The sequence below is a fragment of the Astatotilapia calliptera genome, chromosome 17, assembly GCF_900246225.1.
Source record: "Astatotilapia calliptera chromosome 17, fAstCal1.2, whole genome shotgun sequence".
Classification (NCBI taxonomy): Eukaryota; Metazoa; Chordata; class Actinopteri; order Cichliformes; family Cichlidae; genus Astatotilapia; species Astatotilapia calliptera.
The window spans coordinates 36,569,910-36,597,411 of NC_039318.1; the positions used below are offsets into that span (position 1 = coordinate 36,569,910).

At 40.8% G+C, this 27,502-nt stretch overlaps 1 protein-coding gene across 3 annotated transcripts in view; it reads right to left on the reverse strand.

Annotated features, from left to right (window-relative positions):
• Positions 1-238: 238 nt before the first annotated feature.
• rerg (RAS-like, estrogen-regulated, growth inhibitor) overlaps positions 239-27,502 on the reverse strand; it is a 45,897-nt gene continuing 18,633 nt past the window's right edge. For all 3 annotated transcript variants that reach the window (XM_026146775.1, XM_026146776.1, XM_026146777.1), the window contains exons 3-5: positions 11,704-11,760; positions 3,770-3,843; positions 239-902 (exon numbers count right to left, since the gene is read on the reverse strand). In XM_026146775.1, the coding sequence (XP_026002560.1) occupies positions 492-902; positions 3,770-3,843; positions 11,704-11,760 (542 nt within the window). In that variant the 3' untranslated portion in view covers positions 239-491. The remainder of the gene's footprint in view (positions 903-3,769; positions 3,844-11,703; positions 11,761-27,502) is intronic.

A 27,502-nucleotide genomic window follows, 5' to 3' on the forward strand; every position in this document is an offset into this window, starting at 1 on the left:
AGGGCCGGTGTCCCTGCAGGTTTTAGATGTGTCCTCGAACCAACACAGCTGATTTAAATGGCTAAATTAGCTCCTCAACATGTCCTGAAGTTCTCCTGGTAACGAACTAATCATGTGATTCAGGTGTGTTGACCCAAGGTGAGATCTAAAACCTGCAGGGACACCGGCCCTCGTGGACTGAGATTGCCCACTCCTGTCTTAGCTAGTCGACATGACTCATCAATGTCTGTCATCTCAATCCAAAAGCATTTCAGTTTTTTATTAATGAGAAATCATCTTTTATGGCTCCCAAGCCAAGTGTCATTCGTTGTCTCTTACAGCCTGAAAAGACAGTGCACTTGGATTTTATTTTTTTTCATCGAATAACAATTAGAGAATAACAGAAGAACACATTTCACACTTAAATCAGTCATCGTCCACTGATGGTCCAAAACATTTGAGCGAGAAAAGCAATTTTTGTTCCTGTCATCAGGCGGTAGCATGGCTCTTCCCTAGCTGCTGATCTTGGTCAGCATCTTGTTGATGGCCTGTTTGACATGAGTGGTGGAGCTGCGGCGTCTGGCTTTTCCCTGAACAGCTTTGCGGCGTCTCACCTCTCTGCAGAGCTCGTGGAACGCCTCGGCCACAGCGCCGCCCTCGTCGGCACAGGCAGAGCATTCGTAGAAGGCACACGCCATTTCGGCTGCCAGCCGCTCTCCTTCCTCTGTACCGACTTGCCGGACGTGGTCCAGGTCAGACTTGTTGCCCACCAGAACCAGAGGAACGTTCTTCGGTTTCTTCACCTCCTCTAGGAGGCTTCGGAGCGGCCCCACCTCCTCAAAGCTTCCCCGATCCGTGATGTCATACACAAGGACAAAGCCGTCACCCCAACGCATGTGACCCTCCCTCTGCTGGATGTCCTCCTGAGAAGAAGACAAGACACATGGTGCTGAAGCTGATTTAGAGTTTTACAGATTTTCCCATGTTTTTAAATAAAATGATGATGTAATAATGATTCATATCTATTTTATGTGTGAAGCTTTAAGTCTGTAGAGACTTTGCTGAACAAATCCATGTTAGCAGTTCCTGTTTCCAGTTCCTAAATTAAGCTAAACAACTGTAGCTTTTTGTTTTTGTCTTGTTTTTTTTACTGTAAAATTATCATAAAACACCAACCAAAGAAAATCTCAGGTAAAAATAACAGACGGAGCAGCTGGGGAATTTCAGATGTGCTGCCTTTACCTTTGGGTCCAGTGAAGCTGTAAAAGTCATATTAGCATTTTCCTGTTTGTAGATTTATGTTGATAATGTAGTTTCTCTCTAATTTTCCCACCAAGAAAACTTTTCATTTAATATTTTTGACTCAAATATTATTTAAACAGAACAGGCTGCAGTCAGCTTCTTTAATATGCATATACATTTTTAGCTCTTTTTGTGTTTAAACATAAAAAGACGTGTAGTCCTTTCTGATCTAAGAATCATGTTTAGTTCCTAACATTATCTTTGCACTCTGCCACACCCTCTTAAGCCCTACATTGAATTCTGCAGCCATCTGTGTAATGCAAACACTCGAGCATGTGCTCTTAATTTGATCATGTGGCTGCAGAATCATCCATGACCGATCACACAACACCTGCTTGGACTAGATGGAGGCCCAAAGGCTCTGATCTCACAGTTACCGACAGAGGAAGCTGAACAATTTATCGAAGAGTGGCCACATTTTTCAAAAATAGAATATTAGGAACCTGAATGGGGGGGGGGGGAAATGTTTTGCATGTGCATAATATACAAACAATATATATCTGATACAGTATGGTGCTGAAAACATTAGATATATTTAATGAATATTCATTTTAAAAAGGCACATTTACTATATATATATATATATATATATATATATATATATATATATATATATATGTGTGTGTGTGTGTGTGTGTGTGTGTATATATATATATATATATATATATATATATACATACATACATACATACACACACACACACACACACACACACACACACACACACACACACACACACACACACACACACACACACACAATTATAAATCCAAATATGCTAAATAAATAATAATAATAATAATTTATTTCTAACCCATTTTAAACATTAAGGAATGATTTTGTTGGAAGGAAGTTTTTTGATTATGTAATTTTCTTGTACCAGATGCCAGAAAACGACTTGAAAATACTGCATTCCTCCTCCAGAGGACAGATGAGTCTGACGTTTGTGAACCTGGCCGCCTTCTGAACTTAAGACTCCACCTCCATAAATTACAAGAGTTAGCACAATGCTTTGATACAATCATAGCCGTGAGAGGTCTGACATTCACTGAAGTCGTGTCTGGAAACATTCAGACCTCATCCTAATGCCAGCTGAAAAATAGACTACATTGTAATGAGACCAAGAGAGAGAGATGGCTTGGCTAAAGTGTCGCAGGGGAAATCGGCCGCCAGCAGAACACCTACGCAGCAGTGCAGCATATTTATCTTCAGCCCAAGGACTTACGCAAGCTCTCGCTCATGGTCAAACCTGGCAATACTTCTATTATACTCCAGGAAATTAACATCTTTAAGTGCCATCCACTCTCACATCCAGCCAAACAATTCTTCAAAACACCTGAATAATCAGAGGACAAGTTAACTGAATGATGTCTTTTCCATCTATTTCAGTCACATTCACATTCATATTTAATTAAAGTACATTTCAGAGTTGAAAAACACTTGACAAACACTTTTTCAGTCGACATAGACAGTGGGCTGTACACCTACTTTTGGCACAAAGAAACAACTGTGAAAATGAATGATGCAGAAAGACTTGTTATTTTTTTTATTTTTTACAGACAGTTAGTTGGCATAAGGACTGAAGATGATTCATAAAGTGGATAAATGCTTGTTTTGTTATAAAGGCTTTGTCACAGTCTCAAAGGCCTAGAGCAGGGGTCCCCAACTCCAGGCCTTGAGTGCCGGTGTCCTGCAGGTTTTAGATCACACCCTGGGTTAACACACCTGAATCAAATGATTAGTTCATTACCAGGCCTCTGGAGAACTTCAAGAAATGCTGAGGAGTCATTTAGCCCTTTAAATCAGCTGTGATGGATCATGGATCACTGGCACTTGAGGCCTGGAGTTGCCTACCCCTGGCCTAGAGACTGGTTGGAGACTCCCAGCAAACATCTGTCCTAAGAAAAATGTGTATCGCCCAACCAGTAGGTAAGTGATTTCCAGAGGTTGAGTGTCTTTGAAATCAGTTGCTAAAGGCCCAGCCAAACACCTGTCACACTCAGAGAAAAATGTGTATCCCATGACTGGTTTCTTGAAGTTGCAAACACTTCTCCAAAGTAAAAGTTGCATCTTTTGAAAGTTGTTGGTTTCAGCGATAAGGCAAAACCTTTACTTTGGAGGTGTACCTTCTGTGTTTCCAGTTCATACTTAGTTGGGGAGTGTTTCAAGACAAGCTGGTGTCTTCCAAACAAACTACAGGTGGCTGCTAGCGAGCAAGGCAATAACTAGTTTAGCACCCTGTTGGCAACTTATTTCACCCTACGACAGCCAGCAACCTCCAGAACCACTCCAGAGTAGTTTTCCCTTGTGACCGGAAGTTGCCGAGAGGTTGCCAACTTGTTTCTGGGCCTCTGCAGCTGTGCAAACATCTAAAGAAATGCCATGAAATGTTTGATCTCACTACCACCCAGAGACTACCCGGTGTAATCAAAAACAGCAACATAGGCGATAAACTACTGAAAAAAGTTACCTGACAAATTGTCTCACCTGGCCTGCAGTGTCGAGAATCTCCATGGTGACAGCCTCATCGTCGATATTGGCTTGATGACGATATGTTGATTCTGCAAGGCAAAAAATGTGAGGAAATATTTTATGCAGCATTCAAAAAAAGAACTAAAGTGAGTCATTACTGGAAAACTGACACTTCCTAACATGAGAGTGGAACTCATCGTTATGTATTCTTTGTGAGTTAACAAATCAGTATCACTGTGAGGGCGGGCAGATTTTCAATGTGTTTGCAATACTCTTTTCATTCGTGATTATAATTCCACCTACTACTCTTTTGAATATTCAGACGATGACACATAAAAGTGATGATTACTGTTTGCAAGAAGCTTACTCACACTAAAACCCTGCATCTTATCTAAGCTGTAATTTTATCTAAAATATGTTGGTGACAGGGCTGCTGGTGAGAAGTTTCAGGAAACTTGCAGGACTGACGCAGTTTACTGCATCACTGTAGCCTTCTTAAAACAACGCGCAACACATCAGAAACACATAGCAGATACCTTTCAAAGTGACGGCTCCAAACTCTCATGCTAGTTGTAAAAACATAATGTGACAAAAAAACAAACATGTACTGCAAATGTCTGTGAAAGTTCTCAGCCAAAATGTTCCCATTTTGGACAGATGGTTTGAAAGAGGAGTGAAAGACGCCATCTATGTCTACTGTGAGCGACCATCTTTGAACAGAGGCGGGGCTTACGACACCAACTGTCTGCCATCTATAATCCAGTTTTGAGAGCCTTTCCCAGACACCTTAACGCCCACTTACATCCTGGGCCATCTGACCTCAGGAAATCACATGATAGGGTGGGGCTAGGCTTCTCAGTGAGCTCACCAGGAACCTTGGCTGGTTGTGACCTACACCCGTTTTCACACCTTGGCTCGTGTGATTAGGTAGAGGATCAATAGGGGGTCCATGTCCCTTTTGGGGGGGACACTCCCACAGGGCTTAAATCTGGGACTCTCCACATTTGACTGTAGAACTGAAGAAGCTGCTTGAATGAGAGTTGAAACGTCTTCAAGCAGCTTGAAGAAGTCCAGACGCTTTTCTTTTCAAGCTCCTTAGACTTCACTGCAAATGTTTTAGAAGTGTGGGCATCACAAAAAGCCAGTCAGAATGACGAACATGATTACATGCTACTAGCCAGCTAGTAATATATGGTTGTGATCAGACGTTAATATACACTCTTCATGTGCATGATGACTGTCATGGGAATTTTAGGCTTTTAATGCTTTTTTTGGGACTGTTTTTTCCCCAGGGTGGAATGCATGCATCTTTAATGATGTGAAGCTTGTTGATGGCTACCAAAAGCATCTGGTTAAGGTGCAAAGTTGCATGTAACAGACACCGGTACTCCGTGCACATTTTGTACACACGTGTAGAAGTTGCAGTAAGCTGCAGCAACAGCAGAGGGAGATGTTTTATTTCAAGGTAACATGAAAATAGTTATTGAAAAGTGTTTAAACAGACGTTATTAACGCATTTACATCTAAATACATATTAGCCTTTCTGGCAATTAAGGAGCCAGAAAGGATTAAGCTTATGTTTTTTGCTGAAAAATAAAATAAAAAAAGTAAAGCGCCTCGTGGCGACTGCTGTTGTGTTGTGCTATATAAATAAAATTGAATTAAACAGAATCTCCACCCTTAAAATGACTGCAACTGTAGCTCATCTGCAACAGTGGGTTGTTTATTAGTTACCATGGGGTCATTTTCTAGTTCTAGTCCTTTCAGGTCATAAACCTCTTTACACTTTGACCCTCTGTTTGCTGATGATAAAAGCCAGGCAGGCAGTGCAATCCCCCCTGTTTGACACAGTCAGAGCAAAGGCATTTGGGTTTACAGCTTCCCTTTAGAGACATTAGCTAGTTGTCATTGGCACCACATTTGTTTTTGAGGAACCATGTATTAAACATGTTCATGCCTGAGATGGGAGAGCATCATTTTTAGGTCAAAACAACTGCTTTTTGCCTGGTTCAGACAGATGCTGAGTAGCTTGAAGAGAGAACACTCTTTCTCTTCTGCTTACATTTTGGGGACAGGTTTTTCCCAGCATGCTGTCAGACTCTCCTGGTTGCAGGGTGAAGTTTGACTCTTGCAATGACCTGAAAACAGTCTGAGCTTCGCCTCTCTGTGATTTGAAAAACAGGATGAGAGCTCTGTATTGCCGGCACAGGTGTGAACTGTGACTGTGACCTTTCATTTGACCTCAGTCAGAGAGCAGGTTATCTGCCCGACCCCCTTCGCTGTCATAAAATCCCATCTGTAAACACCTCGCAGGCAGGATCGAGGCTCCCTGAAACCTTTTTTGTGCAGGCAAACTGCCGGGATTTTCCATCGTATGACATTTTCCATGACAGGGCTTAAACCGATGCTTTCTTCTAGCATTCTGAGTGATTTCACAAAAAATCTCTTACCTCTGCTATCATGTACACAGAGGTCCAGGATTCCTGACTCATTTGTCCCAATGTCTAAAATGAGCAAGTACTCCATGTGCCAGTCACAAAGACTGTGCAGTTCATCTTTAGACATAATTTGAAATGTTATTTTGTTTGTTGCTCCCAAACGTCATAAAAATGCAGTGTGCATTTTATTTAAGCCATTGCAGAATTTTGTTACTGAGTGTTTGAACCTTTCAGACTAGACAAACACGAGGAACACGCTAACATGACACACAGGAACGAAACCCACACTGGAAGGAATGAACTTCAAACCAGCTAAACTGTGTAACAGTTTGTAACACTACAAAGTCCGATTGTGCTTCTGTTTATATATTTACTGATTCTTCTGGCATGATAGTTGTAAAAGTTCTGGGAATCGTCCCATAAACATAAAAAAATCTGTCCAGTCTCTCATTCAAGATCATCTTCGTGTGCATCCCTGGACTGCTTTCAGCAGGGCAGTTATTTTTAGATTATTCCTGGAGCTCTGTGCCGGCTTTAATTTCACTACAGTCCTCAAACTTCCAAGGTCTTTATGGACCATGACAGGTCAGGATCACAACCAGGAGCGTAGTTTTAGTCATAGTTTTTTTTCCTCTTTCACTGTACACTGTGAATTCAGACTAATAAAGCAGAAATCTGCTTCTATTGCCACTGTGTCCAAGTATACAATGCATTTAAAAAAGTAAGAGAAACACCCTTCAGTCACCAGCCAACATACCCTGGAAGTCCAGCCACTTCCACAAAATGAAAGTTAAGTTTTAGAATTTGGCAATGTGTCGGTGTCAGTAGTGCGATTTCCAGGGAGTGATCTACACAACTGCACTGGACGTTTGTCAAAAACACACCAAAAGGGGCCCATTGAAAAGGTTAAGGTGTTTGATTTATTTATGTTTTGGTTTTAACTACATAAGACTGTTTTCTATGAACCTAAAGCACTACACATTTGATACCAATGAAAAGAACTTTCATAGTACGTATTAAAAGAAAAGCTTTGAAGATAAGTTCTAAAGTATCACTTCAATCGAATTAAATGCTGTATTTCAAATGTTTTATTCTGACTAAAAAAAGATTAGGTCTTATTACTTTAAAAACCCAAGCCAAGAAGCGATGGAGAGGACCTGTCAGACTGATGTTCAGATTCTATCTCACGAGAGAGTTTAAAATGACAGGTCCTGCAAGGCCCCCTCTGCTGTGTGCCAGGTGTGCTCACCTCTCCGGGGGGGATAAATTGTGTTGTGTGATGTAAATGAAATGTCACAGGGAGCCAGAGGAGGAAACAACTGACGCAGCTGTTTGGCTGCATTCACAAGGAGCCTCCTTAAGGAGAACCAGAGTCACGCTGTGCCTCGTGGGACAGCCTATTTCAGGAGCCAGCTCCCTGTCAGCTCCCAATCTGTCCACGTCCACACCCCAGTGTATCTGTTGATAAAAGCACTGGCAGGAGGCAGTGCTGGTGGTATGATTTAAGCAGGCTCACCATCCTTTGTAAGGGTCTTGGGAAGAAACAAAAATGACAGTGCAAACAGCTGCTTTACGCTGTTTTGGGATCAGGCAGGGAAAAAAAGTCTCAGTGTCGACAGTGAAAACCATCCAGTTTGTTGATGAACTCTGTCAGTGTGCGCTTCCATAAATTGCTCCAACAAACCAGAGAAAATGGTGCAGAGCATGAGCAAGCAAAAAAGCCGTGTGATATAATATAAAGCAGAGCTGCTGTTGTCATGCCAAACCACAGTCGCGGTAGCACACAATTAATTTCTGTGAGCCAAAGGAGATTAGAATCTGTAACCAGACGGTGTGCAGAGACAGAAATAACTTTTGCAATATTGTGGCCATGTGCAGTCTGAAGTGTTGTTGGTTCCCATTGTGCTGCTGGGAATGAGAGCCATGTAGTGTTTCTGCAAACTCAGTCTCTGTTGCTACCAGCCGAGAATTTAAACATACAGAGATCTGCACGTTTTTTGGTTTTGTTTTTTTTTTTTTTTTACTCCTGTTTTTGCATCTTTTAATTCTCTTCAATGATTGGTTCCTTAACTAGAGATGAAAAAAAAGAGATTAAATTCTTGCCACACATTTTCTTTCTTTGGATGTGCAGGCTTTTATATGTAAAAGCTAAAAAATGCAGCGAATGCAAAAAGTGCTTTCTTTCTTAGTTATCAGAACTCAGTTGTTTTTTTTTTTTTTCCCACTACAAGCATGCTGACACACACGATGGGCTAAGTTAAGAGCTGAAAAAGTATTAATTCATAAAATTAGCCCTTTTGGACCTTAGTTTAGTCTTTTAGCTAATGAGTGTGCAGTTTCACAGTCAGATGTATGCTTCCTCCGTCACATCACATCATATCCAGCACGAACACAACAACAGCGTGTGTGTGCGTGTGTGTGCGCGCGTGCGCGCGCAGGTACACAAGCACACTCATTCTTCATTCAAGTACTGATCATATCTGGAGATGCCCACATGTTCGTATATTTACATGATTCTGAGAATATGAATTTAATGTGTTAAGCAGTGGTTCCCAGACTTTTTTTGCTAGGCCCCCCTTTGTTTTACAAGAAAATGTTCGCGCCCCCCCTTCTCACGCACGCACGCACGCATCCTCCAACCACACACACCCATATTTTGCTCCATTGCGGTTCCTTTCACACCTCAAGCATTTAGTAAACAATTAGGAAAATACAAGTAACCTGCAATAAATTACAGGTAGAAAGAATGTAAACTACTAACTCTATTACTCTACGTCCACGCCTACAGGGGTATTTTTGGACATGCAGCCGTTTCGTCCACATGTAAACGGCGTTTCAAATCACTAAAAACGGAGATATTTTAAAACTCCTTTTCCCGTTTACGTGTGGACGAAGAATACAGAGTTCGTCACGCAACGTCAAAGGTAGGTGCCTTTTTTCACGTCACGCTGTGCGCCACGTTATTGTTTACATGAGATGAATTGCAGAATGGCAGATAGAGACAAAATACTGTTAATCTGACTATCTGCAGGTTTTACACGCTTGCATATACACATGCATTTACCGTCCCTCCATTTAGAAAGGCAGAGGCGTCACGATGTGATTATTTTACTGTATGTGTAATAATATTCAACATTGCCATCAATGCATTTTTCAAAAAATGCCTCTCTGTGCAAAATGGGTTTAAAAACATAAACAACTGTGGGATCCTGTTTGTCCGTGATTTGAAGAGCCCAGCGCTGCTCCCCACGAAGGGAAAACCAATTCTGCAGGGGAGACCTACCTCGGCACTTGTGCAGGTGAAGCCAAAGGGAAGACATGCTTCACCATATTTTCTAGTCTTTGGCTTAGAATGAAGTTGGTTTGGAAACATATTCAGCGATGCTTCATCTCCTGCTTTGCATTTCTATCCTGCAGAAAATTGTCTTCACTAAGCCTGAATTTTTTGCAGTCACAGTAAATCTACTGTCCCCTGAAATAAAATCTGCCTTTGAAGATGCACAAGATAGCTCTGCTTGGGCTGTTTCGTACATCTAGGCTGAAAAGGGACAATTCACTGCAGGGAATAAGATCTGAGCTTGTTTGTAAACCTGATCCAGATAAATAGGTAGATAATAAATGGAGATGAATGGTGAGCAATAGCTACTGGAAGGCATACTGAGATAGATGGAGTGCAGCCCCCATTGCGGCAGTAATTCTCCAGCATGCAAACCCCCTACCTGTGCGATCTGCTCATAATAGTGTTTTAATGATGTTTTGAGCACTTTGAGGGTAATTTCATCCAGGCAGTCTGATTGGTCACAGACACCCTCCAGCGGTGCTGTTATTTCCATTACAGACCTCAAGGGGTTGTGACGTAACCTCTTGTTGTAACCAAGGAAGCAGTTATTGCTCTTTTCCTGATTTCTACCACATTCCCTACTTTGAGTTTAAACAGCAGACGTGTAATATGAAGCTGGCACAGTGGCAATACATTATACTGTAAAAAAGTAGTAAGATGTGGATGGGTGGCAGCTGAGTATGATCTAAATGCCACGTATGCTAAATGTAAAAGAAATCCAGAATCATATCGCTTTAAAGTGTTTCCTCTTTGTTGGTCTAGCACCTGAACATATCTCAGCAGTCTCACAGGCATATGTTGAGATGTCACACAGAGGCCATAATGACTGTGATCATTATGTTATTATATGAAAATGGATTAATTATGCTCCTGAGTGCGGTCTGCTTTATGTTGGTGATTGCACTGTACTGCACCATGTATTGCTAAGAACAGGCAGGCTATTGAAGGAGCATCATGTGAACAGTCCAGAGGCGCTGACCTGCCAAGCACAGCCAGGAAATGAAAAGCACATTATAGAGGAGGCACTTTGTGTCCCATAATTACAATGTAGAGAACTGGTTCAACCAGAGTATGAAAAGGCCAGTTCTACTGTATATAATGCACTGATAAGAGAAACCCCCCAACAACAATTTTACATTACGCTGAGTTGTAGCAGTTTCAGCACTTTATCCCAGAATTTTTAATGAATCAATTATTGCTTTTATTCTGTTTTCACCAGATAAACATTTGTGCAGAAGATTAAAGTGCTAGCTCTGTGCTGGCCATGATAGTGCCCATGATATAACTCCTGCACCTAGAATTTCCATTTTCTCTTTTTCCTGTTAGATGAGGAGATTTGGTATATATTAGTGCTGTCTGCGTTAATCTCGTTAAATCTCTCATCGCAGGGTGTCAACGCGTTAGCGCCGTCCAGCCCCACATGCGGGGCAATCCACGTTAACTCGCTAACGAAGATTTGCCGCATTAATGCAGTTATGGAATTAACGTTATTTTAACGAGATTAACGCTAACAGCACTAATATGAATCTATGCTAACTATGAAAACTAAAATGAGCAGCAGCTAGCTTACCTTAGATTAAAAGCTGGAAACTAGCTGGGGAAAGCCATTACCCTAGCTGTGCCAAAAGCAAACACATTTTCATTATGTCATCTTTAGAGAGGTTCATGCAGGAAAAATGCCTGAACAAGATGTTTCTCCTGCTTTCAATTTTTGGCTAAACTTACAGAAAGAGGGCACAAAGCTAAAAGTAATGCTAGGCTAGTTACAGAAGATTTCACATTAGCGGTAGCATGGCAGAAAAGAATCAAGGTGTTGCAATGGTCCAGTCAAAGACCAGACCTTGAACTGACTGAATTGCTGTGCTGGGACTTTAAGACACCTGTGCCATATAACACTTGTATGACAAAGTCATACAGAAAACCATTACTTCAAGTTATTGCTGCTAAAGGTGGTTCTAAAAGTAACTGGCTTAGGTTTTGTAAAATTAGTGGAATCTGCTGTGTGTTTTTTACACCTGGGGATATCTTTAAATAATCAACTTAGTTAAGGACTACATGTATTATAAGAACTTCATATAAAACCATAAAATTGACAGTGTGCAATTTCTGCAGATACAGGAGATGGCAGTAACAGCAGCAGGAGGGGATACACGTTTCTTGGGCTGTCTTACCAAGTGTGGGGTCATACTCCCAGATGAAGCGTCTGGTCAGAAATCTCACCACCAGAGCTGCAAAGAACCACAGGACAAATGTGTTCAGCATATGAAATCAGCACACGAGACACACAGCAGGGTGGCAGTTTGATTTTAAGTATTAAATAGTTTTCTTTTTTAAATAGACTGCATACTGATTCATGAATACACTTTTTACTACGTAGATGAAATTAACTAAAAATTGATGACCATTTGTTTATAATAGTGAAGCTCAATCTACAGCCCTAATATGTACATCCACTAACATGTATTCTCAGAAAATCAGCTGTGGCTAACGCACCGACAGTCCATAAGATCCAAACCACTTTAACACACATTTCATCTAAATGCTAATACCCACTGGAAAACGTCCAGCTCATTAAGACAGAGTTCAAACAACCTTGAAACATCAGCTCTCAGGTTTTATCAAGAGCATCTTCTTCTCTGAGACAGGATTGTTGGCCTGCCTTTGACAGTATCAGCCTTCCTTTAAAAAAACATCCCCAGTGAGCCAGTGACTCACTGTCTTAATGGTTTACCATCAACAAGCAATCTGCCGCACAGAAATGTCATTTATGCAGGCTGAATTAGACAGCCCTTCCCTGTTTATCAGGCACAGCCACACACCAAACCCTCTTTCTCAGAGTAAAATGACCTGTAAACACTGGTGTAAAATGTGTTCAGTTAGCTGAATGCTGCAACATTTCTCCTTTTAGTTCAGTTGTTGGGGAGGGGTGATGTCACTGAAAAAGACACCTGCTGTATCAGTTTACTTTATGTAAAGAGATTAGCAGAGAAAATAAATGTGGTGGCTATGAGCTCATTCACTTTCACTCAGAGTGAAATGAAATGATTGAAACCACTCTCGTCTGTCAGTGAAATATGGATTCAGCTGTAGGAGGTGGGCATCTCTGTCATGGTCCAAAGGTTTTGTCTAGTATTTGCTGAATTTTGGTTCCTTTTGTTGATTCTTTTGCTTCTAATGTTGTGTTTCACTGTCTTTGCCTCCCTCTGTCTCTTTTGTGTTCCAGTGCCTTCTCTGCTCTTTTATTGGGGTTAATATGAACCTTCATGTCTTAGTTTTAGCCTTGCCTTTTTGTTATTTTCTGTTTACTTTGATAATTGAGGTTGATTGCGTAAAGTTGTCAGTGTAAAGTTATGTCTTTTAGTCTTTATTTGGACATTGGCTGCTTTTTCACTCATGTTCCATCCCGTCCTTGTACCTGACCATTTCTAGATAAATAAATCAGTACAGGTATTTCACATTTTCCTAGTAAACTATAAAGAAATGACAGGTGGCTTGAGATTTACCATTCAGCATCTAAATGGACCGTTTCTCACGTAGCGCTTTGGTGCTTGTTTGATTGTGTCCATGTATTTATACAGTCTTCCCCTGCATTTAAGTTCTAACGTTCACACACCAATTAACTCACACAGGGATACTTTGGCCCCCCAGTTCGAACCACCAACCTCCCAACTGGAAGATGAGCAGCTCTACCTCCTGAGCCACGACCACCCTTCATGAAGTTCAAAGACGTTCCACAGGAAGACTGTAAGTCTATTTACTTCATTCACCTAAAGCTGGACCATTTAAATGAGCTGAGTTTTGCACTTTGGCTCAATATCAACATGCTAAGCTTTACTGACCTACCAGGCGTTCACCGGATTGATTTGTCAATCCGTGTTCTTAAAGGTAAAAGTAGGGTAACTTTGTTCTTTTATCAGCATTTAACTTTCTTCACAGTGGTATAAATAAAACAGTATGGCTTTAGAACTTATATTATAAATGAATTTTTAGTAACAAATATGTTAAAGCAACATTAAAGCCACCCAAGTCTCTTCACACTTTTTAATTAGCTTCGACTCACTGCCATTGGGACTGCCTGGCTTTCATGAGTCCAGGTGGGTCTCTGTGTAATCATGTCAGCTTACTGAGCTCCTACTTATGGAAAAGAGCTCATGAAGGAACAGTTCCTCCTTTGAACTTGAAAAAACAGGCCTGTCTTCCAATTAACCAAGTAAAGGAAGAAAATCCACAATGAAAAAAGGAGTGAAGGTGAGCCAGTGCCTTTGAGCTCAGGACAGTAACTTTCACGCATGAGGCAGACTGCAAAGCTTTACCATTTTATCAGCCAAATTGGTCTTTTACTTCAGCGTTCATCATTCCTGTCTTGCTGATTTTGTTCCTCAGGAAATCACAGCCTCCCTTTCTCGCTAACAAATTCAATGTGTTTTTAGGCAAAGGGAGTCCGGGTCATGTAACGTTCAATTATCCCCTGAACGCAGTGAAAACAGAACAGTGGCAGGTAATTTGTCAATTTGCTGTTGACAAAGCAGACGAGCGTGCATATTTATTCTCGGAGCACTTTTCCTTTTCCCGTTCAACCCTAATTTTGCCGTTGAGGTTTTAGTGGCGGTGGCCTGGATTCCAGGTGGCGAGAAAAACCAATGGGGTGTGAAGTCCTTTTCTCATTAGATGTAACTCTATCTCCTGCTTTTCACTTCCACGGGAAAGAAAGGTACACACGGCAGAGAGGAGCCTTTGTTAATGTGCATCAGTGCACATTGTGGCCCAGATTCACTGAAGGATTGCAAACAGAATAATGTGCAAGGTATCGCCAAGCTGACCAGAACACAAAAACAGGTGATTTACTGACTGTGTGCAGAGAGAGGAAAGCTGATAACAGCGCTGGCATTTACAAAAAAGCCTTTCTGTGCTCATCACATATTGCTTATGTGGATACCATTTTCTAGTTTGATCCTTTTTTCTTTTTTTTAACAGTCTGATAGAGGCGTTGCTTTGGCTAAAATGGAGCCACACATTTTGCAGCGACTCTGAATTAGAGTTGCATTTATGCTTTTAGCAGCCTGTGTTATTATGTTTTGAAAGGTGTGATCAAAAACTGGCATTTAAAAAAACAAAAACAAAAAACAGTCCAGCAGGAATAATGACCTTCCGGCCACAAATTTCAAATCAGAAATCAGAATACTAAAGTGAGTGGCCGACTATTTTTTTTTTTTTTTTTTTTTTAATGACTGAATTTGCATAAGCAGGAACACCCTGAACACACATCTGTTTGTATGGTGGTTGGTAATATCCAGGCGATGCTAAAGGGGAGACGGAATGAAATTTAATAATAAAAATAATAATGGATTGGATTTATATAGCGCTTTTCAAGGCACCCAAAGCGCGTTTCAATGCCACTATTCATTTACTCTCACACACTGGTGGAGGCAGCTACAGTTGTAGCCACAGCTGCCCTGGGGCAGACTGACAGAAGCGAGGCTGCCATATCGCGCCATCGGCCCCTCTGGCCATCACCAGTAGGCGGTAGGTGAAGTGTCTTGCCCAAGGACACAACGACCGAGACTGTCCGAGCCGGGGCTCGAACCGGCAACCTTCCGGTTACAAGACGAACTGCCAACCCTTGAGCCACGATCGCCCCATATGAAATTTAAAAAAAAAAAAAAAGAAAAGAAAAAAAACCAACCTAAGAATCAAACAGATGTTAAGGCAAATCCAAAACAAGACACAAAAGAAAAACAACTAACAGAGTAAAACAGGAAGCAAGTTTAATTCAAAATAGGAACTGAAGCCAAATAATGACCAAGAAAACCTCTAGAACAGTAAAGCAGTCTTAACAGGAATTTGAAAATCAACAAGATACAGATGTAATACAATATAATTTAAGCCTAATATTACATTTGAATTCATAATAAGGCCTCAAAACTGTAATTCAAAACTCAACCAACTCGACTATATCAACTGAGAATTCAAAATAATGAAAAAGACCCAAGGACCATGAAGCAATGTCCTGGTCTGCTTTGGTGAAGGCCCACTGTGGACTAGATCAATCTTCAAATACATGGTAACTAATGTTGCTGTCTGCTACACATTTAGCATAACTGGGACCAAAAAAAATAAACTAAGCATTAAAAACAGGCTGCTGTTTGGCAATAGCAGTAAAGTCTTAGAGGTAATAAACCAATAATAAGCAGTATGTGCTTGCTAGCATCAGCTAATATTAATCAGCTTAAATTGTGTTTATTCTACAGCAGCTTATAACTCCTGCATTGACTTTTGTCAGTGTCACTGGCTACAACATTACCGCTCCTTAGCCACAAATAAAACAGGCTGTGTGTAGCGATGGAAAGTAGATCAGAGTAGAGCCGCTGTTTTATATTTTCTCTGGTGTTTATTCTCTGGTGTCACATAGCCTGCATCATGTGGCTGGTTGAAAAATTCTCTTTATATTAACTATTGCCTTATAATGTCTTCAGCTGCTAACGGTTTCTTCACAACTTGACATTTCCCAACAACTGACCGCAGCTGGAGTCAAAGTAACAAAAAACAGATCTGATCTTATCAAATTGTTCAGCTCAGACTTCATAGGGCAGCTGCGAGCTGATGGATGACAGAGGTTTCAGATTTACGTCAGACACACCATCCGTAGTAGGTGTTTGCCAAAAGCTTCTTTTATCTGAAGTGACCTAATCACATTAGCGGCAGAATGTTGGACTAATTGCAAACAAAGCAAGAGCAATTAGTGGCGCCCATGCCCCTGTTCTGAACCAGTGTTGTGTTACTCATTGAACAGTCTCTATTGATTCCTCATGACCATCAGACGAACACCCACAGCTCTTTAGTTCCTTTCAGCCACAAAAAAACACCTCTTCGCTGTCTCTCCCAGAGCTGTGGCTCTGCAGTCAAGTCCTGTACCTATTGTGTTCGTGTCACGTTGGGTCATGTCACACAGCCAGCTGTGCTGATAAGACTGGAGGAGAAACGGTTACATGGGAACTGCCTTAAAAACAAATAATAGAAGCGAGAAAATAAAAATGTAATAATAGAAAACTTGAAATACTATATATACAGATATGAGAAATAAAGTTTACACAAGACTGTTTTCAGTCTTGTGTAAACCACCCACGCTGTTTCTCTAGGAACAAAGAAGGTAAGTAGCAGTGTGACCACCTCTGTTAAAGTGTGGGCATTAATAGAGTTTAACAATTGCACCAGGATGATGTCTGTGCTCAGACTGTGCAATGATCAGGGAAATTACAAAAAAACAAAACAAAACCAAGAGCTACAGACTCTACAAGTGTCAGTCAGCAGGTTAAATGTTAAAGTTCATGACAGTACGATAAAAAACTAAAAAGACTCAACAAGTACGGCTTGTCTGAAAGGGTTACCAAGAGAAACTCTTTCCTTTCTATAAAGGTGCACCTAAACAAAGCACAAGATTTCCAGAAAAATGTGCTTTGAGCAGATGAGACTAAAGTGGAGATCTGTGGCCATAAAGCAAACTGCCAAATGCTGCACATCAGCACAAACACATCACACCAACTGTTGAGTTGTTGGTGGTGGAGGGGTGATGATTTGGGCTTGCTTTGCAGTATCGGACCTGGACACCTTGCAGTCATTGCTGTGTAACTGAAAGCTACTACATGACAAACCAGCATACAAACTGAGCTAAACTGAGCTACATTTTCCCCTTGATTTAGTGAAGATTATCTAAAGAGAGCAGTAGCTGGGGGATCAGAGGGGGTAATGTTAAGTACAGCTGCCTTCTACCAGGTGGAAAATGTTACCACATATTTGGACGCATGGGTTTGATATTAATATGACTTCACGGATAACTTTATTTCTATAATACCCGCGAGAGCTCAGAAATACTGGCAAATGTGATTAAAAATAATCAGCAGCAATTGAATTTCACACAGAATTCAGTGTTGGATCTGGTTTAGACAGATCATAGCATTTGCCTGTGCAGATTGATGCCATCAGACTTGTAGTACATTGGCTGCTTTTATGTTTTATGTGAACAGAAAAGGGATGAATCATTAACAAGACATTTCTGGGGTTTTATTGCATTTGGTTTAGAAAAAAATGGCCACTCTGCTGCTTTGTTGGCAGACAAGAAGCAGCAATTTACACATAATGTTCTCCCCAAAAGCTTGTAAAGAGTAACACTTACCAGGAATCTGTAAAACAAAACGGACAATTTTGTTCTGATTCTGTCAACAACTTTGAGATTGTAAGATTCATTACTAGTTTAGATGACTAGAGGATTACTATTTGTGCAGCCGGCCCCACCCCTTAGTCAATATCATAACCATTTACTTCGGAGACGTTGACAGGATTACAGGTCACAGCTCGCTCTCCTTTAATTATCGATTTATGGTTCCTGCAAATCTTCTCAGCAGTTAAACGGAAACTGAGGAAATGAAGACGTTTTATTTATGCAGCTTTGCAGATCCATTACCCCCTGGTTTGAGGATTACTTCTGAGAATCTGAAAAGCTTCTGCAGGAACTAAATTATTTAAGAATGGTTAAAGTCAACATAAAGTGATGGACAGATGAGGGAAAGGCGTACAGCAGCGTGGCAGCTTGATGCTTACAGCGCTGACACAAATGTATTCAACGTTTTTATTAACTTGAGAGATTTCACCTCATTTTAAAGTACTGATGAATCTGAAAGCAGTTTCATGGAAACAGCCAGCATTTTTTGTTGCTTTTTTAAATGCCAGTCAGCTAATTTCTCGGACTGTGGAAATGAAAACATTACTGTGCTGGACTGTTTCTTTACACACGCCAAGATGTGACAGCCCTCATGCTAAAAACAAGCAAACATATGACCTACAAAAGCTCCCAAACCACTTCCTGAACAGTAGGTCAGGTCACAGTTTCCAGTCTCAGAGCTTTCCCAGACTTCCTTTCACCACCATTTTCCCTGGGGCATGACTGTATCTCATACCACCAACCAATACACCAAGCTTTCTTGGAACAGTTGAATACCCATAAACCATTTTTCAGCCATAAGGATGTGTGTGCTTGTCTGTTTAACATGGGCTGTTACGATTCCCAAAGCTGCCAGGGGAAATATCCAATCCATCTTAATACAGATAGATGTGAGGGCAGACATCTAATCATCTCAGTCCCATTCCAGATCAGATTACAGCTCGCCAATCACGCTCCCATTCATACATATATATTTTAAATCGTTTTAAAAGCCCATAAAGAACGGATGTGGGAAGTCTGAAGTGAGTGGAGTAACAATAACACACAAACCAGTAAACATGTCAACTCCCAGGATTGATGGTGTTACCCTCTGAGCTGGAGTTCAGAGCCTGAGCATCTGAGTGCGATGCATGAGGACGAAATAACACGAACTTTTAGACCTTTGTTAATCAAAACTACCAGAATTAAGAAATAGAAAAGAATCCTGTAGAAAACTTCACTGATTATGTTGAGACCTAAAATGAAAACGTATCTGTATAAAAGCAGCTCAGCGGGACAGCTCTTTGTTTCGAGCTTCAATTATTAGCATGTCCTGCTTACGTAGAGGTTAGTGTGAACCAAGCATGACTTCAAGACAGCGTAGCAACAAAATTGTTACATTAGGATTTAGCTTTTAGTTACATGACTAGTCATGCTGGCTGCTGCCATGACTCCATTACGCCGCCTCCTCCAGTGTTTTGGTCCTGAATGCTGTCAAGGTTTAGGTCTAATGTTGCCACACACCCAATCGCATAAATGGAATATAAAAGTAAATCAAACTGAAGTCAAATTAAACTTTTACTCAAGTAAATGTACAAAATGTTGCTAATAAAATCAGTGGTAATGTGCATTATATAATTAGAATAAGATTATTGAAGGATTAGTGTATCACTTGGAGTTTCTTGTAATTTTGGGTTATTTAAACTAATATAAAGCATTACACTTTATTCAAAAGTAAGTCGAGGTGAGGTGAAATATATTGTGATTCATTTATCTGTATAAACTTGCACTAAAGTAGCAGTAAATATAGCAGATAACCTTCTACCACTTCCTGAGAGCTTAATAAATTTACATTCATAAAATCCCATGTCAGTAAAATCCATCTTTCTTGTCAAACTTGATAGTGACATAAAAATATTGGGACTGTTTAGCACCAGTGTTGGGCAATAACGGAATATGTGGACCAACGTTACGTATTTAAAATACGAAATATGAGTAACTTTATTCTGTTACAGTTGCCGCTCAAATAGGTGATAATTAGAATACAGTTACGTTGTGGAAATAAATGGATTGCACGGCGGTCTTTTCCTCTTTCTTATGTTTGGCTATCTTCTCTCTAATTTTGGTAATTTCACACATTGCTGGAAACCCAAACAAAACACGCAATGAGAAGCTCTAATGTGAGCATCCTATAAATGTTGATGGTGTCAGTTACACAATGGACCCGGAGCCAGCACAACAGATCCAGCAGTGCATGGGCAGGAATGCATTTCATACTTGGAAATTCTGACACCACTTTACCTTTAAAGAAGAAAGGGATGATGGGCAAAATCTGACTGTGCAATGAAAACTCTCTCAAGCTGCTCTCAGCATCAGAAGACTCCAACCTAAAGAAACATCTGGAAGTAAGTTCTATTTTAAAAACTAACGTTAGCCTGCTGCAGCTACCTTGTTTTAGTTGTGGTAGCTACCTGGGTTATGTGCTCTGCAGCATCTTCGATGTACTATTGCTTTGTGATTTATTACTATTACTGAAGGCTACTCACCAACAAGCTAACATCTAACATTAACTTATGTTAACACAAGCAAATATATTGTCTATTCAGAGAGATTTGGGCTTAACGGCCAATTGGTAGAGAAAAACAAATGAGAATTTGCAGGATGTGATATATCTGACTACAATCAAACCCCAGTTAAATAATATACAAATTAACTAAATCAAATCAAACTAAATATTCAGCCCATTCACACCCTCAGCTCTCATCTGATAGTTTACCCCACGAACAGAGGATAATTGGGGAACTCCAATCAGGTGAACATCATTAGGCTGTAATCATGTGTGCACATCATGAATCCAGCCTTCAGGGAGTTGACATCAAAAGAACATTGATTAGTGGACTTCAAAACAAAAGCACAACAAAATCAAAACTTCCTGTCAGACACTGCAAGAGTGTGCTTCACCTTAGTGAGGGAGGTGCTTCCCAGCACCCCCACAAACACTATAGTGCACAGCAATAATTAAGTCATTAGCGTCAGTCTTGCCTGCCTTGCTGTTTGTCATCAAGAGCATATATATAAGATTGTATTCAAATTTTAATTAGCTGACAAGTGCTAGCAGGTTCCTTACTGGGAAAAGTCAAGGACTGTCAGAGTGAAACTAGAGCCTCCATACTGATACAGCTGCTGTTAATTAATTTGATATTTTCACAATAAAATGTATTTAATATTGACCAGAAGGTCAATGAGGCAGTAGCTCATCCGGCCCAACATTCCTCACAGTTTACTGGTTATTTTCTGAAAAACAACAAATGCGACTTTGTCCTTGAGCACAGTTTGAATGTGTGCAAGTTTGTATAGATTCTGACCAATACTGTAGGAGGACTGATTCTGGTGAGCTGTAGAGGCACACACGGATGTGTGGATGAATGGATAGTGTAGACCTTGGAGCTCGCAGCTCCAACAGCAAAAATGGGAACATTATAAAGTCAATATTTAGTAACTTCCCAGCAATGTATTTTACAAACTAGCTGGCAACCACCTTTCTCTGTATCTGATTTAAAAAGTGAGTACTGTACTTACAGTGCAGCGTTCATCATATTAGATTTATCTGTGAGGAGCCAGTATCGGCTCAACGACAGATAGTTTGACCTTTAATGTCTTTCTCGCATATCTGAAATCAAATTACTGTTTAAAAAAATTATATCAGTTGGGAGTGTTAAATCTGCTACGCTGTGATTACAAGCTGCATACGAGCCGTAACTGTATGTAAACAGGAAAGCAAAGTTTAGCAAATGCTCCAAGGAGCCTCAGCTATGTTCTGTTCCCAGAATACCAAACGCAGTAATACTTGAAGAAATCTCATCATCTCTCTTCCCCTCCTGATCAGATTACAGCTGGCCAATTATCACCACATGACTCATCTCTTTTTCTTCTCCATGCCTACTCATTAGTGACAGAGGTTCTCAGATTCCTGCTCATCATACAGCATTTAGTTTAATGAGATGTCGGCCATAATGAGCACAAGTGCTCTTGTGAGAATAATAGAGGAGCGTTCTGCTTTTCTGCCATGTTTACTTTGCCATTAACCATAGTAAGATTAATAATTAACCCTTTTCATAAACATTAAAAACAGAAAGAAAATGTTTTACATGAACAGCTCTCGAACAGCTGTATGAACCCCACTCAATCCGTCAACTACCAGTTTTTAATCTTAAATCCCCTCCTCAAAAATACTCCAAATTAAGCACGCTGTCGGCATACTACAAAATCAAAGAGCTTTGTAAAACATAAAAGATTCATAAATCATCCGGTGGTGCCCAGGAGCAGCAGCAGTGAAAATGAACACATTTGTCTTTGTATCAGTGTGAACAGCGTCCGACCTGATGCTGCAGACGGCCTATTTAAATGCCGTTGTGTGATAAACACATTCCCAGCGTCATGAGTAGATATTTTGGCAGCTAAATTGGTTTTGCTGCCTCAAGCCAGGTTCTGGTAATAAATCAAACGGCAATTAAACCATCAGGTGTCGCGCCGTTTTACTCTGCCGAGCTGTTAAATCGCTCCCCTCTGTAAATCTCTAATGCAGAGGGATTTGCTACACTTGCGAGCAATCTAATTAGATACGACAGTAACATTACGACTGAGAGAGATAACAGGGATTCAGATCTTCCGCATACACAAATATAATTTAAAGACCTGCACGGCACTTAGAAAGCTCGACTCTGATTCATCTGTGGCTGCTTTCAGCTCAACAACTGTTTTTGCATCACTGCCTGTTTTATCTTTAAGCGATGTCTGCTCCTTTTTTCGTCTACTGCTTTGAAGCATCAACTTTGGCATTTTGACCACCACCATCTTGGTTTTTTCTTATGTGGACGAGACAAGCGAAGGGTGGAAATCTGTGGGAGTATCTTTTTCTGTATGTAAAAAATAAATAAATAAAAAAAGCCACTTCCCAGTGATTGCATTAAGAAAAAGCTGGTGATGTATCACACATTTATAGCCTTTTAAGATTTTGAGAAAGACTTAAGCATACAGCAGTGGAAAAGTAATTTGGCTGGTTTCTTTGGGCATTTAAAGGTGGAAATGGGAGCAACAACACGGGGTAATGCCCGGATTCTCCATTGAGCACATTGCAGTTTATGGTCTCCGTGTCAAAGGTTAATGATTTGTAATCGGGGTCTTTGCAGGTTAAAGATTAAAGTGGCTCCAGAGAGAAGCTGCGCAAATATTTAATAAAACTGGCATAAGTGAGATCACTTGGCTGACAACAGTAGCCACCTGCACTCTTAATTCAATGACTTTTCTTTTGAGTCTGTTGAACTACATCCAACCTATGTGGCCACTTCATTAGATGCACCTGTTTAATTGCTCATTCATGCAAATATCTATTCAGTCAAACACATGGCAGCAGCTCACTGCATTTACAAGATGACCTGTCGGACAGAAAGGGGAAGAAAGGTGATTTAAGTGACTTTGAATGTGATTTGCTTTACTTGGTACCAGATGGGGTAATCTGAGTATTCCAGAAACTGCTGATCTACTGGAATTTTCCCACACAAGCATCTCTAGGGTTTACAGGGAAAAGTCAGAAAAATCAAAAATATCTAGCGAGCGGCAGCTCTGTGTGAAAATGTCATTTTCCTCCGATCTCTGCCAGCTACAGAGAACCGGTGAAAATGAATGGCTGAAATGCTTTAAGCTGATAAAAGGGCAACAGTAACTTAAATGACGACTTGTTCCAAGGAAAGAATGCAGAAGAACGAACAACCTGTTCGACACTGAAGCAGCAGAGAAACCTCTACCTCTGTGAGCAAAGAACAGGAAAGTGAGGCCCAACAAAATTGGACAATTAAAGATTGGAAAAATGGTTTGACGAGTCTCAGTTTCCGCTGCAATATTTGGATTGTCAGAAACATGTTGCAATGATGTTAGGGATCTTTCCATGGCACACCAAGTTAAAAGACCATACTATCTAAATATTGTTGCTTGTCTTTTGTCATAAAGCTCAGAAACTGAACCTCAAACAGCCCTCAAGAGGCCTCCACAGTCGCGAGATCCCAGTTCAACAGAGCACATTTTGGGATCTGGTGAACTGAGAGATTTGCATTATGAATTTGTAGCGGACAAATCTCCAGCAACTGTGTGATGCTGTCATGTCAATATGGATCAAAATCTATAAGAAATTCTTCCAGCATCTTGTTGAATCTGTTCAATGAGGAATTAAGGCAGTTCGGAAGGCAAAAGGAGGCCCAACCTAAGAGTGCAAAGTTGTATCTAATGAAGTGTCAAGTGAGTGTACTCAAATCCTTTGCCTTCAGAGTTCATTTATTCACTAATAACTTCACTATGGCCAGCAGACATTTTTCTCATCTAATCAGATTATTTTCACGTCAAGCTCAAGTAACTTAATTACAGCTAAGAAGTTTCAATAGCAATCAGCTCTGTTAGTATAGCACTCCAAAGAGGCCTAATCACCTCTTGTAAATCACTATGCATCTTGAGTGGAGCAGTGTGATGTATCATGACGACATACTGTATGGTTCAGAGCAAAACTACCCGCACAAAGAGGGACTCCAGTCATGACAACAACAGAGGTCTTGCAGTATTACATCTAGGCGAGTGATGCGAATTGATTTTAGTCTCTTCTGACCCAAAAGTAGTTTGTCCCATATTTTTGTCAGTACGGGACAAACCGGCTTCACATCCTTTGGCTGAATGCGCGTTACCTTCACAGGCAAAGACAGATGTGGCTTTGTTTGAGCAGTGCATATTAAGTTCATTTTGAATGACAGTAAAGGTCGGATAAACTCCCCTCCACTAATCTTTGGATGGGATCCATGAACACACAATGGCAGAGGGTGATGCAGACATTTTCCTCAGGGCCCTGCGGCTCTGTAACACAGGACACCAGAGAGGCTTTGATTTCACGTCTCTGAAGATGGAAAAGGACAGAGGCTTGCACTCGTGGGGTTAAAACAGGAAGGGCGTGAGGATCCCAACACCACACTCATCCCTTTAATTTAGTCTTCTAACAATAGCACCACAGCGCTATTCATCATGAACCATTTGCAAGGCTGATGAGACGCTGCGGTGACCACACCTCATGGAGCGATCTTCACTGCGGTTACGGGCGAAAAGGTTAAGTGCTGTGTAGAAGAAGCAGCTGAGAACAAGCAAAGCAAATATTTTCAAGAACAGCCTCAGTATTAAAGCTTTCAATTTTCCTTGCAGCAGATACTTTGAGCCCTGTGGAGCTTAAACAGAAACCATTCAAGTTTAACCACTTAATGCATAGTGCATCATATTTGATAGAGTTTTTGAGCCTTTACATCATCACTGGAATTTCATCACTGGGGCAGAGATTTCATGGCTCAGGCTTTAAAGTGATATTCATGGTTGCACAGCCAGTTGATAGTGGTTTGGGCCATTCTTTTCTGTGAAGAATTAAGACTTATGTTAGGACTATATTCATAAGAAGAGCCTTTCCACCCACACAGATTTATATTTGGTGGTATAGCTCTAGCTCATGTCTCTTGAAACATTCCTGTGCATTTGTGGGCATGTACAAAAAGCCTAAGATAATAACTGAGTACTGTATTTCACTTAAAGGAGGAAAAGCTGGAAAAAGGTGGGTTGCAAAGTGGCTTGCTAATAATTGCTAATGCAAAAACCCACCTAAAGATCAGTATTTGCATTCTTTACTTGTTTATTTTCTCACATTTGAAAACTTTTAGTTTAATATGCTAAAACAGATCTCAGGACACTGATGGAAAAGTCACCAGTATCATTAAGGGGGCAAAATTTGCTAATGCTAATAATGGCTATAAGCTGAAACGCATCGCTGATTTAGCTAAAAGCTCCCTACAATGTCATAGACTGACTAACTGCAATAAACAATGATTTGTGGAACAATCTTTGATGTGGTGGTCGACTTCTGTCCCCCTCTATTATTCCATATGAGCTTATCAGCTGTCATGATTTGCACAACCACAGCAAAGAGCCACAGTGGAGCCTTATAAGGACAGCATTGATCCTGGTTTGGGTTTTTTAGGCTCTGACAATCTGCAGTTTCACATAAGCATATAAATTTGGTATCGATAATTAAGAAAACTGTTGCAGTAATATCCACTTCTAATGTCTTCCAAAAGGCATGCACACATACATGCATGCAGAGTAAAACTCTGCAGTTTTTGGAGTTGAATGACAGAAAAGCAGAAAGATGCTACTGCCCAAAAAAATGTGGGAAGGCAGAGGGTGGAATAAATCAAATAGAGCTGAAAGTGGCCCTGAATATTAAACAGTAAGCTGAACCTCAGCTGATAACGCACCCCGAGAAGCAAAAAAAACAAAATACTTCATGGATTCATCATGAAATTTTCAATGAGCTGCTAATCTCCAGAGAGAGAGAGTGTGTGTGAGAGAGAGAGAGGTTGTGAAAAGCGAGGAGGAAAATAATCGGTGATGAGTCACGCACCGGCTGAGGACAGCGGCGGCTGTCCGAGTACATGAGCGGAGAATGGATGTGGATGTGTGGAGGCTGAGAGGAGTCAGAGGTGTGCGCTAAAAATAGTTCAGCAGAAGAAATAAGCGTGGCCACTCGACAAACTCATCTTCCTGTGACACAGTCATTTCCTTTTATGGCTCCTCTTTATCTTTGTATATGGCAAGGAAAGACTGATTTTCTGGTATTTATACACAGAACATTGGCTTCCTTCACTCCAGAAATACATCATTTGTAGTAATATTAGTAAAATCTGTGTAGGTGTGTGTCAGGTGAATAGGAACACGGGGGAGGGTTGGATTCTGAGGCCGCCAGATGGCCTTAAGAAGGCACAAACAGAAAAGGTGAATAGCACAGTCATTCTTTTCCTTTCTGAGGACAAAAAGCAGCTCTGGGCAGGAGATGCAGCACATTCAGAAGGAGAGGGAGTGGAGGAAGATAGAGAAAGACCAGCTGAGTGTGGGCATGCTAAGGGAATTCACTTTCTTTGACATTTTAATGAAGCTTCAGAGATGGTAGAGGATGAGGCATCAGAGGGACTGATGATGTCTATCTGCTGTCTGAATAGTCCTGCTCCTTACTGTAGCTGAAACTCAAACATGCAGTTAAGACTTTATTCTTAATGACCTCGTTTCACACATACGTGACGAGAATTTTAGACACGTTGAAAGTTTGTGAAAAGGCACCATCAATTCAACAGCTTGCAATACTCAATATCAGTGAGTTCTCAAGGAGACAAACCACTTCCAGTTCACCCACAGCAGCCCACTGTGGGCCTACATGCAGTCCAGCTTTGCCAGCAAAAAAAATAATCAAGCTGGATATCTACACTGATACGGACTGGATAAAGTGTTAGGCACAAAAGATGCCACATCACTTGATGGAAATTAATATTATTAACCTACAGCAAGGGTGTCCAAACCCAGGCCTCGAGGGCCGGTGTCCTGCAGGTTATAGTTGTGTCCTTGATCCAACACATCTGATTTAAATGGCTAAATTACCTCAACATGTCTTGAAGTTCTCCAGAGGCCTGGTAATGAACAAATCATTTGATTCAGGTGACCCAGGGTGAGATCTAAAACCTGCAGGACTCCGGCCCTCGAGGCCTGGAGTTGGACACCTCTGACCTACAGAGAGCTGAATTCAAAGACACCCAAAAAATCAAAGTGAAAAAAATATGCCCATTTTGCAGCAACTCAAAGTGATAGATGTAGTAGTTTTTATAGCTCCCACACGGTTGACCTGACAATGTCTGGGTATGCTCCTAATGGCA